Raw genomic sequence first — 13703 nt, forward strand, 5'->3', positions numbered from 1 at the left:
GCTGAAATCCCAACCATAGACAAAAAGCCATTACGTTGTGAAACACAGATCTAATGTTCAGTGGTATTTTATGGTATTTTGTTTGTCAACCAATTACTGTATAGCACAGTACATTAGGACAGATTTTTTTAAATATGTTTTTGGGGTCCTTCCAAATATTATATGTAACACAAGTCTATGTAACATCGAATTAAATCTAGCGATTAAAAACAGTTTGAAAATGGTGGCACATGGTGGCAATATTGTATCCAAATCTGAGTCAAATATGAATTACTTGCTTCTTAAATTTGTGATATAATTACAATTCTGTATGGTGCAACTGCTAAAAAAGAGACACTGTACGAACAACTTCGGTTTTGCTTTACAAGCAGATCCAAGAAGCTTACAAAATATCCAAAATATAAATCATGTTTTTTATGGTATAGGGAGAAATGGATGAGGTTGAAAGAAGGCAGAAATGATTTTAAATTCTCATTCCTTGTTTCTGAGGAGTTTTGTTTCACACTGTTTCAACAAAAAACAAATACAAAAAGCATGCCCTCGTGATATGTACTGTATGTCCTATTTTTATACCAAGTATCTTGATAAGTCAGCTCTGTCTCTATGTAAATACAAGTATGGAAGATAACAAATCTAGGTTATGCAACACAGTTTGTATAAAACATTGAACATATGAAAATAAGACTGAGCAATATTGGAAGTATTGTAGTGCTCCAGTTTTTTAAATCTTTGTAACTGCATAAAGGTCAGTGAGAATGATTTTGTGTGTGTGTGTATGTATAGATATGTATTTTTGTGTGATGGAGACCGGTGAATTGTTATAATGGTGAATACAACTAATAAAGCCGCTCACACTTAGAGTATGCACATGCTAAATCATTTAACATGTGACAAAGTTTGTTAAAAACACAAATGATGGTTAAAACTGTTTTGATTCTTGATACAGTATTATGCGTGTACCTCCACTTGGTCCACCCAAAAACACCAATTCTTATTATGCATTAAAACTGATTTGTGTATGTTTGAAAGTCCTTAGGCACAAAAATTAATTCTAAATTGTTAGAACATTCATTATCAATAGATCTCAGATAATGATTGATTCTTAGATCATGTGTTTAGTGTTCGTGATGTCTATACCTGTGAATGTCTGTTTGTGTGTGAATGTGACTCACTGATGAAGTTTGTTTGGCCAGTGTAGATGGTGTACTGCAGTTCGTAGGAGGTGACGCTGAATTCGTCCTCTGACGTCCAGTGAACAGTGATGGTGTCATGTGAGGCGGTGCACAGCTCGTCTCTTATGGATGGTGGATTGGGAGCTGAATGTAGAAGAAAGAGCAACATAATGTAAACTAAATGTACAAATGGTAATCATGAACCTGTGTGATTTAGAACAGAAGTCATTTGTTACAGAAAGATATTAAGTGCATCTTTAAGTGCGACAGAACCCTGATGATGAATTAGCAAGATATGACTGTCAAATGTCTCCTTAACGGCAACACAGTGTTTATATTGATGGCTGGTATACATTTCTGAAATCAAATTGAATTCAATATATTTTTGCAACCCAGAAAGGACTATTGTAAATTAACATTAAAATGTTTTTTTTTTTGATGTGTCTTATGATATATATGTCTACGATGAACCGGAAACAACGTATACCTGTTAGGTAATCTAGTCCTTCTAGGATCTTCTTCTCTCGGGAAAAGTCCAGGGCAAAGTTGTCAAACGCCTCGTTCAGGTTGACATCAGGGATGAGTACCTGGGAGGAGGCTGTCGCCATGGCAACCCTGGAGAGCGGTCAGGAAAGAGAAATGTCACAGGAAGGGTAGAGAGGTGAGGGAGGGGAGGAGGGGCGTGAGGTCAGGTGAGGTGATGAGAGGGAAAGGCAGGATGTAAAAAAGATAAGAGGTGTTGCAGAGATGTAGGAGTGAGGGATGTGAGATAACAAGAGAAGGCAGCGAGGCAAGAAAAAGGTCAACGAGAGAGAGAGACAAAGAGAGAGAAAGAGAGAGTCACCATAGAAAACTGGAATATAAATTTAAAAATCCCTCACCCTGGCCTTTTATGAACTATCAATGTCTCGCAGTTTTCTGTTAACCAAGAAACCCATCACAACACAGACAAAGCAGACAAACACTGACTCCATAGCTTGTACAGCTTTGTGGAAAATTATGCCTACTTCTGCTTTGTGGATCAGTGAGCAGTCTGTGGCAGAGGCCAGCCTGAACCACAGCACTGGCAGGGTTACAGAGCAGTGCAGGAGTTTTGTTCCTCAGTGAAGAGAAACAAGCCTGTCAATAAATAGCCCGGCCAGGTGCTGGAAAAAGGCGAAGTCTGGGCCAAAGAAAAGATGCTACACTATAGCTGCAGAAGAGACAGAGTGGGGGAGCTGCCGGCCTGTCGTGGAAAGAAGGGATTGAGGAAGTATGCAGGTGGAAAAACAAATTGCAGATCTGGCCCTTAAATGATAAGTGATTTTAAACAGAAGCCTGCCACTGAGAGAGGGCTGATTTCACAAGCAGCCTTACTCCAAGATTGGATCAACGGAGGAAAAAAGTTCAAAATATGCTGAAGGGCAAGGGTTGAAAAAAAACAACAAAAACAAATTTGTATGTTCAAATATTGTACATAAAAAAAGGTTTATTGTGCAGCCTGCAAAAGGGTAAAACTTCAATAAGGCAGTCTCACATACTCTCTTCTTGTCTGCATTTCTACAGTAGAAGTCAAAGGAAAAGGCTGAGTCTCAATGCGTATTACACTTGAAGGTGTGAAAACTGTCAACCACATACCTTTCAGCTACATTTCGGGCAGTCTGGAGGAAGCGGGCGTGGTCGTTCTCCTTCAGGCTCTGCTCAGCCTGGGTGATAAGGGCACTGGAGCGCTCCAGACACTGACGACAGTTTGCAATCTGCTGGGCCAACTTACGCAGCTTCATCACCTGGAAGAAACACAAACACAGGATGTTGTTTCTGATTTATGTTAATTTCTCAATCTGAACCTTGAAGATTATCTGTTAGGAGAACAACAATACTTTGTGTAAAAAGTTTATCTTTTAACCTTTTCAGAAATGCTACCACATCATTCTTGTGCTGTGCAGTAACATTTAGCTGTAAACTGTCCTTAATCACCACTTCCAAAACCCAGACAATAATAGCTCTCCGGTGTTATTCATCTTTTTTATGCTCACCTCAGAATTCCCAATACCTACAAATCCATCCCAAATATGGTCCAATGATTCCAATGTGAGGTATTCATCACTGTGACAGTCAAATATGTTCAACACTTCCAAAAAATTATAATTGCAATCTGCTGCCAAATTGCTCCAAAATACTGATACAAAGTCTGCACCCCATGAGATGGTGCTTGCAAGGTGAAACTGACATGTTGCCATATTGCAGACTAATGGTGGCTGAAGCTTTATTAAGAAAGCACAAACAAACACAAACCCTCTGTGGGAATCTTGGACGGATATCGGATGTATTTGGATAGTGATCAAAGACTATACTGTCAGCAGAATCTTTGAAGTATGTGTAATTAATTAAATAGAAACAGTGAGAGGAAGACATAACCACAAAATGTAAAAGGATTAAAAAAAATCTGCATTAGGATCCTATTTTATAGCCCAAAATGCTATCATGCTAAAAAAACACAACAACACAAAAAACGTGTATATTCCATGTACAGTAGAAGCACATTCACACAGACTCACACACTCAGTGACGTTAGCAAACACGGTCACATGGACAGACAGAGACAGGAAAACACAGAAACAGGAAGACACAAAGAATGCAGCAGAGGGGACAGAGGCCAGGTTATGGGGTTAGAGTTGAAGTGAGTCTGATTGTCTCATCATTCTTATGAACATGTTGTATAATAGCGGGGCAGAGGAGTTCAGCATCATGCATTGTTATCTGATAAGGTGACAGTCTAAACAAGAGGATCCATTCTATGGTTAACTTATATGTGTCCATGTTCTCTAGAGAGAAAGATAGACTAGAAACTGTATTCTGCAGGATGCACTGTTCTTGCCCTCCCCAAATAAATCATAAGACCGATGGCCTTCCATATGCCTATCTGTCGGCTCCCACTTGGCGTGCAGCTAAATAAATGTTTCAGATGTCCCAGAACTGACATCTATAAGAGTACAAGATGGCTACACAAGAGTGAAATATAATAGCATTTATCAATTAACCCACTCAATCTCTACCACAAACAGTCGTACTGTGTTCATCAGAAAAGCAGGCCAGTCAGTTCGGTCAGGGTTCGGACTCCTCATATGCAGATACACACAGGCTTTTCATGATGTGGTCCCATTTGACTGTAATATGTCAATGGGTGTATTGTAATATAGTTTCCAAATGAACACAAGGAAGTAATTCACTGCTCATACGAAACCAAAGTAATCTATTTATCTTCATTAGGGCTCATATCCTGATTCCACAAATGAACTTATTTTGATGAAACTCTCCACAGGAAATAACACAAGCTGCCTGTGAGGCTTGAGACTGTCAACAGAAGGTGAACAGTGGAGTAAAATACCGGCTTTAACATGAAGCAAAGCATTTCAGCGGTGATGATTAAATGAAACCTTAGTGAACCTTTGAATGGCAAAGGGTAAAGAAAAATTGCTTGATTCTCTGTAAACAGAATATATTCATTAACAGCTGACAATTTGAATCTCTAAACACCAAATCAATCTAAAAGAGCAGAAACAACATTCAAAATTATGGGTGCCTGTAAAGGATTAGTCATTTGTATTTCCAGCGATATATTTTTGCTTGCGGGGCTTGAATTATGCAAATAAGAATTCAGGGGGAAAAAACCCACTGGGTGGCAATCGGTTAAGAGCTTGTCATCAAAAGCTCTCAAAGAATTAAAAGAGTATCTAATGTGCACTCACTTTTCTACTGCTGGAAAAGTCGCTCTGCTTAGAAGCCTCTCTAAGCTGGTTACTTAATGGAGTTTTCAATTGACGTCTTTGCTGCTCTTCCACTAAGTCCACCATAATCTGTTGTCACTATAAACGATATTTGAGCAGGTTGTTGACCGCAGCGAGAAGAAGTGAGACGGGTTTAATGGATGGGTTATTATTTGGCAACATATGCCGCAAACAACAATTTCAGAGATGATTACTGCCTCTCTCTTGCAATAATGGACAATGTGGCACTGCCTGTGTGTGTGTGTGTGTGTGCATGTGAGTGTCTGACTTTGTGTAAAAAACTGCATCTAAAACTGAAATGGAAATGTCTATTTAATCACAACTAAAATATTGTAGTGCCAGCCTGCCAGTGTTGTAGTTTGTTTTTCAGTACTCTGTGAAGTTGTGAATTTTCCTTTTCCTGTGCAACAGGGGGGGGGGGGGGGGGCGCGGGCCTTTTATAATCCCTCCATGTGTAAGTGATCACATCGCATTGTTTCAAGATTAAAATATGACAAGCCAGTTTGCTTTAAAAACAGTTGGAAAGGAGGCAGTAATACACAGGATTAATGAGTAATCCAAGTACGTCCATTGCATAATCAGGCAGAATACCAACCAGTCTGATGTATGTACAGTAGAGGTGTTTGGGGTTTGTTTGGAGCAGCTTGGTTATTATTTGCATACAATTTAATCACAGTAAATATCACTAACAGTGGTCCTGCTGCCTTAAGGTGGCTACAGAACGTTTAAAAAAAAAAGCAGCTATGGACTACAGATACTGTAACAATCACCTGTATTCATTTATAGAAAAACACACACTGCTTTAGCGAAGTTCTTCATTTGGACATTAAATGTACATTTATTGCTTTTTGGGGGCATTTTTATGGCATTTCTAGATAGTGACTGTTGAGCTATGACAGGAAACAAGGGGAGATAGAGACAGGGAATGACATGCAACAACGGTCTGCTACTGGAATTGAACCGCAGATGCTGCACTTGCACAGACCTTGCCCTCTGCACTGGGCACCAAAATACCACACAGACAGGCAAAGTCAATTTCAAGGTCAGGAAAATACCAAATTGTCTAATCTTTGAGAATGAGGCCCAATAATGTGAAAATGTTGTCATGCTCAAGGAGCAGTTAAAATAGTTTTCAGGCAGACGAGGATTAAAAGCAAGCAGAGTCATATCATGAAGACGCTCACACACATCAGGACATGGGAATAGTCTGTGTTTTGTTTGGGAAAGGGAGAGATTAAGCATGAGCGCTCAATCTCCTTAGAGAGAGACAGAGCTCATTGAGAGGAGGTGAGAGAGAGAGAGAGAGAATGGGAGCACCTTGCACAGCTCTGCTCGTCATGATCAAGCCTGCATAATCCTGTTATTCTGTGGCACAGTCACCTCTGAACACTTCCCTTTAGAAGACTGTCCTCGCCAGAAAAATGGCAGCATTAGCATGTTTACAAAGCATGTGAATGACAGCAGATTATCATTCATATACTATTTCCTATGAGGTTTAAAAAAAAAACCATGATCGCATTTTTTCCCTGACCTTAACCAATTAGTTTTAGTGCCCGCAGATCAGGCAATATTTCCTTTCCTCTCCTCTCCTCTCCTCTCCTCTCCTCTCCTCTCCTCTCCTCTCCTCTCCTCTCCTCTCCTCTCCTCTCATATCCATTTTAACACACCGTGACTATTGGAATTACTTAAGGTGCATTTCATTCCTTTCTTCTTTGACCCTTAAACAGCCTCAAACATTAACACAACACCTGCATCAAGCTGACATCAATCTAGCACTCCTGCAGTGTTTTTCTGTGCTTCCCTCTTGCCTCTGTCTCCTACATTTTACCCCTCTACCCTCTGCTCAGCAGCGTTTTACAGAGCCAGACTCTCAGGAGAACAAGCCTTACTCTTTGTCTGCAATCACTGCAGACCCACTCTGACACACACACACACACACACACACACACACACGCACATAGCTACTTCAGTCCTTGTGTTTAGTATTTGGAAATCTTTCATCTCTTGACAAAGCTCTTTTGCTGCCTCAGAGGATCTTCCACAAGCACTTAAAACTTCACCTCTGGGAGGGTGAGATTTAGAGTTTGCCTCTGTCCCGAAACCCCAGGCGTTCACAGGACAAACCACCCACATACGCATTGTTACACACACACACACACACACACACACACACACACACACACACACACACACACACACACACACACACACACACACACACACACACACACACAGATGTATGTACAGTAAGTCCTGGACTGTCCTTATAACCATAACTGCCATCACAAAATCATTCCACGCACATTCAGGTTGGCTGCTATTTTTCCTGCCTTTTCTTTTTCATGTCTCCAGAAGTATTCATATGATGTTTATTTGGGTAAACAAGCTGGTGCAGAGGCAGCTTAAAAACATCTAGCATTACAACAAGGAGAGACCTGGACAAATATATTCTGTTCAATGCTCTACTGCTCACCTATTCATCATCTTGTAGAAAAAAACACTGTTTTTCTGCAAGTGGACCCTGACCCAGATGTGTTTGTGAGAGATGCAATTGGCAATCTGGCTGCTCCAAATGGCAATGAGACAAAATCATTTGAAATACCAAATCTATATATTACAAATGAAACAATGTGAATTCAAAAAACGTTACACCTATCGGCTCTCAGCCAAAAGCTGCATCAATAAGTGTTTTGTATATGAACACAGAATCAAATGATTTTACATGATGTGTAATTGATCATAATGACAAACCCACAGAGGATTATCCTTCATCTCTGCAGCTCTGTTGAACTGTAGCCATTTTTAACTCAACACTGTTACCAGCAGCAGGCAGGACTTCCCAGTGCAAAAGCTTAGCCAAACTGATTACCAGCACAGCTCCAAACAGCAGACAAAATTAGCAACTAGCTGGTAATGAAAAGGAGCTAATGACCTCGATGTTATCTCAGGCGAAGGTGGGGACAAAACTTGAGAATCAGTAAAAGGTCAGTGAATATTAGATTCATTAGGTGACCAGAAGCACAACTGCACCAGGATCATAATGCTGTTACATGTATGTTGGATGTTACAGCAATTTCAATGTCATACTTATGACTGAAAGTAGTGTATAGGGATATACTGGGACTACTTTACCTTGGACTCCTTGATTTTCACAGCAATGACCTGTTTTCTCTGGCGGATGATCTCCACCAGCTCATCACACTCCTCCACTAGCTTGGCTTCATGCATGGCTGTGTTTACCTAGAGAGAGAAGCACATACAAACATGAGCAAATAAACTGAGAAACCCCACTATATGGATGTTCTGCAGTGAGCTATCTCAAGCTTGCTTTCATGCATCTGAACAAATACACCATAAATCATGTCATCATCTGTTACAATGTATTCTGTCTTTGCATACAGAGCACATCATTTATTTTGCATTTCAATGAGCATTCTGCACACTAGGAAGAGCCGCCTCCAGCAAGATGTGAACCTGTATTAGAATCAATGCATAATGAACAAAACAGAGATAAGTGACTTCAAAGTTGTTAATTATGTCACTGGAAAAAACATGAATGTATTGATTACAAAGCATACATTGATCCAGGAAAAAGGAACTCATACACCAGATAAAACTGTATTGGTCTCCTTTCCTTCATTGAGTCGGCATTGTAGTACTAGTAGTAGTAGTAGTAGTAGTGTGAAAAGCACAACACAAAGCCAGATGAAGATTTTCATTTTTCATTTGTTTGAAATGTCCTGTTCCTTCCTGGAGGGGAAGCCTATCACAGCTCATAAAAATGAGAACATTGCTGCTGAATTTAAACAACCTCTTCTTGTTTTTGTGCACAACACTAATATCTTATTATACAGGAAAGATCATAATATGCTGAGAAATGCTGTATGATATTCAAAGGGTTACACTTCTTTCTAAAATATGTTTATTTCACTCATTAGGAACAAGAAGTAGGTTGAGAGTAGTTGGAATTTTTTCCAACTCCTCATTAACAAAGCACCCAAAAAAGGGCTTGTGCAGACATTCATTAATTCACTGACAGAATTTGCTTACACCGATCCAATTTAATATGTTCTGTGATTATTTTAGGACCAAAGTTGCCCAGGCAACTCCTCTACGGTTCACCATCTCATGCCAACACCAAATGAACAGCCAACTTCAAACATGTGTGGATGGGTGTTACTGAAACACTGAGGGTGTTTGCTGAGTTGTCACACTAAACCGCTAACAACAGGTCTGCCAACTGTAGAATAATTGGACCAAAAGGTTCTATAACAGCTGAGGCAGGAGTTCAATAAAAAAATGTTCAGAGGAACTTCTCCAACTTCACTGCTGAGGCACTGAAGAACACAGAAAACTCAACCATACACACGTAAGCATTCTCTGCAAGTGTTTTCTTCATCCAGAGATGTTTGACTTGACACAATGAGGATTCACTCATGGTTTTCTAATGAGTTAGAAAATGCTCACTGACATAAACCTGCAGAAAAATAATCCACGTACCATCTAAGTTAAAAATTCACAAATAAGTAGCCACAAAGTTACACTCAGAGCTGTACTGTTCGTTTTAGCTGATGACAGGAGTCACCACAAGTTTGTCTGCAGAAACCAGTTCACATCTGACAAAAAACAGAAAAATTACAGATTCACTTCAGAATATACTTGAAGAGAGAAACCCCAGTGTGGCGACTGCTGGAAGCTTTCACTTCAGAAGTATCCGGAAAAGGCACACTGGAGAGGAGGAATTCCACTAACACATCAAAGAGAAGTTTGCCAAAAAGGATGGCCTTTATAGCCACAAATATTCACAAACAGCACTGCTTCTGTAACAGGTTGACTGGGTGCTGGAGCCTTTATAGACACACAAGAACTGGTGAGTGTTTTCTGTAGTTCACCAACTGTGGAAGGAAGTTGATCTCACCATATGCCAGAGAACGTACTGTGAGCAGAGACCTTTTCTATGTGAACAGAAGTCAGCAGGCTTTGTGCTTTAAGGTCTTACCTCATGTGGATAGCTTACATGTTAACAAAATAACACACATACATAAATATCTGTAAGATGTTACGCTTAAATGCATTCTTCTACTGCTTATAGTATGACACTATACATACACTGAGAGGTTAATCTCCTTTTGATCCTCATCCCTAATTTTTTTTTTACAAGGTTGTGACTTTCTGTCATGCTGCAGACTATAAAACTACTTACCCAACAACTAAGTTCTACTCATCACTCCACAAAGCTCATTACAAAACACCGAACCACTTAAGCCTCATTATTCACACTCTGTCTCTCTCACTCACACACACACACACACACACACACACACACACACACACACACACACACACACACACACACTAATTCTGCAAAGAGCCATCGTATGACTCCAGGTTAGTAATTAAGCAGGATAAATGCAGGCGTCCAGGATCATGGTGAATTACAACCAAGCTACTTGGCAGCTTAGAGTTATGGACACAATCGTCATCTCCGTCCTCCTCTGTCACCTCACTCAAAACCCCCTCTTCCTCCTCCTCCTCCTCCTCCTCTTCCCACTCCTGACATTATTATTCACACCCAGCTACGCAAACACCTATTGTCACCTACTGAACATCCCCCGATTCATGAGTCTCCTCTGCAGGTGCACTGGAATTGCAGTGCCAAATCCTTGTTAAAGTGAGATGTATTACTGGAATATGTAAAGAACAACCACAGCAAGACTGAAGACTGAAACACTTTCATTGTCAAAGACTTCCCAGTTGCACCTGCTATGAAAGCAGCTGTAAAAATCCCTTACAACTTTACAACAATTTTCTTTATTCATCCTGTTAATGCATGTCTATTTTCATGTTGCATTTGCGTGTCCTCGAAGTCAAAGAACCAGACCAGGTCATTTGACCATGCACTCCAAGTTAGGAAGTGCACTTGCAAGTTAGAATCCAACCAACTATCAAACCACCTCTGAATATGGAAATTTGTCACTTTATACAGACGTCATATGAACGGTGCCACTTCGCCAGGTCATAATTACTACACCCACTAGATGGTGTCACTCAAATGTAACTATAGGTCATTTTTGGTGACATTATGACCTATTGTGTTGCTTTCCTTGGGAGGCCAGACTCTTTATATTTACATGACTGCACAATTATCTTGATATAATGCCGCTGACATTTACTGTAAGTGAACCCCATTAAGTCCCATCTAGTCATTACCTCATGAAGCTTAAAGTAATGCTTACAAATATCACAACCACGTGTTGACATCAGCCATCATGACTACACTATTGGGTAAGAAGATAAAATGCAGCCATACTTAGCAACTGTATTTAAACAGAAAAATCTACTGTAGTCCTTTATGATCCAAATGTAGCACACAAAGCACACAAATCTAACAGCAGACTCATTAAATTAAAAGAAACAGCTGTCAAATACCAACTTAAACTTGAAAGATTATTCTCCTTCTCTGGTTCTGTTACATCAGAGATTACACTGGGAAAATATGGTATGCTCTCATATATCATTAGGCTGAATTTAGCTCTGGGATTATATCAAGATTAAGTTTATACACTCATATTTGTATCTGGTGAAAACGAGTACTGTATTACTCATGAGCTAAAAATAAAACAAACAGCTACAGTATGCAGCTGCATATTTAATAGCTTCAAATGACTGACAGTCTCCATTCACCACCCACTCTGCGCTGTTTCAGTCAATAATGAAATGACTGAGGCATGTGGCCAAGCAGTGGATGGCGTGGAGTGCCAGTCATTCAGATGTTGGCAATCACTCAGAGTTGAACTAGGCTCAAAATGAGGAGGCAAATCTTTGTCTCTTAAATTCGCCTGATACTGTAATTCAAAAATATAATCTCTTATTATGTTATAAAATCTGCTGACTTGAGATAAATGTACTAAATTGTATATGTGGATTTTAATGATGTTGCAATGCTCATTCCGTCTTTATAATACCATATGCACGTGTCACAAAAACTGTCAAGCTGCAGCAATAAAATAACATCACAGACCCTGGCAAACGCTGCTAATTACTGTACCCACCCACCCTGACATAACAAATCCTAATTTCTCTTCTTAAACTGCACATCTTTACAGACTCATGTTGTGTTCACAAGCACTGTTACAACTTTAGTTTATGTTCTTATGGATATCACAAAATATACCAGCTACTGTATGCACACTGTACGACTTCTTGAATTAGATTTGATATAATGGTTCAAACACTGTGTCTTGGATTTTATTATTCTATTAAGTGCATGCTTTATATAGTTTCAATGAGTGTTGGAACAGATAGATACAGAATATAAAAATGTAAAAAGTTCATCCAGCATGAAATGTTTATCTAATGGAGATTTGATGGGGAAGAATGACTTAAGAGGTTAATGAGTTCTTCACATTTAAAAAAACAATGTGACAGCCTGGCAATGTCATATCCAACATATTATGGCAAATCACTCTGGTCAGTCACACAGGTCTCCCACAAGATGTGACAACCTCTCAGTTGTGGTATCAGTTCCAAAAGTATGACTAAAATCAGATCTGTATTTTTTAAAAGTATCATGTTTTATCATGCTCCCAAAATGGAATGACATTGGTACATTTTGCTTCTATACAAATTAGACAAGTGATATCACCACAGATCTTTTTTTTTGTTAATTTGCTAAATCCACTCTATAGTCACACCAGGACTGGGAGATAATTCAAGATTAGCCCTCTACTGACTTTCAGTACAATTATGTTGTGGTGATATGATCACATTATTCTATCGTTATTAAAAAAATGACTGTCCCAAATAAATGATTCCATTTCATTACTTCAGAAATGATCATGTAAACATTTGATACACTGATATATATTATATATTGAAAAAATATCTTGATTAATACTGAAATATTGAGTGCAACTAAACCGTCTACCACTGGGTTGCACTTTCCAATTCCAAATCGTGGACGTCTGGGGGAACAATTGCTGACAATTGTAAAATGCTCCCTCAATGACCCATTCAAGCCTAACTGAATCCCATTCAAAGTAAGTGAGGACTAGTTCAGGTTCAGAAAAGCTTCTAACCTCTTGCTGACACTACACCCCTCACATCTTGAATCAATTTTGTGCTCATTCCACTCCCAACAGCTTCTCCTGTCTCCTGTTCCACTTTACTGTTTTCCTCTTTTTTTCCATTCTACCTTTGTTTGACTGGTCCCCATTCTGTCTACTTCTCACTGAGCACTTTAATTTCTTTCTCACTGCTCCCCCTCCATTCACCTCCTTCACTGAGACATGATCTGCTCAAAGAGATGCAAGGACTCAGTCTGACAGCTTTATCTCTGATGCTGTCCACAGATTCTGGAAAGGTTCCCAGAGATTTATGATGCCAAGTGGCACCTGGCTTTAAAACAAGGAAGAATGGCTTTATGGATACAATAGAGTGAAAGAAAATGCAACTGCTAGACATATATCATGAGTGTTATGTCAAGAAGATGTGATAATTAGAACGGCTTGAGTGGCAATGAATTTTAAAACAGGCTTAAAAAAAAGCATTTGTTTGAGCTTTTATGTGCTACCCAGATTAACTTTTTTCTTTTATGAAGGTAAACTTTTAACCTTTTGTCCCCTTTACTTTTCAAGAGAGAAACTCCACACATAACATCAATTACAAATTTATCATAATTCGATTTAGTCACTATGAACGAGACTTTAGCAGATATGAAGCATCCATGTTTGCCTGATTTTCAGTCTGGGCTTCAAATTATGAA

The 13703-nt window shown here is 39.3% G+C and overlaps 1 protein-coding gene across 3 annotated transcripts in view; it reads right to left on the reverse strand.

Annotated features, from left to right (window-relative positions):
- Positions 1–13703, reverse strand: part of mid2 (midline 2) — an 87284-nt gene that overhangs the window by 20990 nt on the left and 52591 nt on the right. For all 3 annotated transcript variants that reach the window (XM_053323465.1, XM_053323466.1, XM_053323464.1), the window contains 4 exons: positions 8072–8179; positions 2790–2938; positions 1660–1787; positions 1173–1316 (listed from right to left, as the gene is read on the reverse strand). In XM_053323465.1, the coding sequence (XP_053179440.1) occupies positions 1173–1316; positions 1660–1787; positions 2790–2938; positions 8072–8179 (529 nt within the window). The remainder of the gene's footprint in view (positions 1–1172; positions 1317–1659; positions 1788–2789; positions 2939–8071; positions 8180–13703) is intronic.

This window comes from Scomber japonicus, chromosome 8 (assembly GCF_027409825.1).
Source record: "Scomber japonicus isolate fScoJap1 chromosome 8, fScoJap1.pri, whole genome shotgun sequence".
Taxonomy (NCBI): Eukaryota; Metazoa; Chordata; class Actinopteri; order Scombriformes; family Scombridae; genus Scomber; species Scomber japonicus.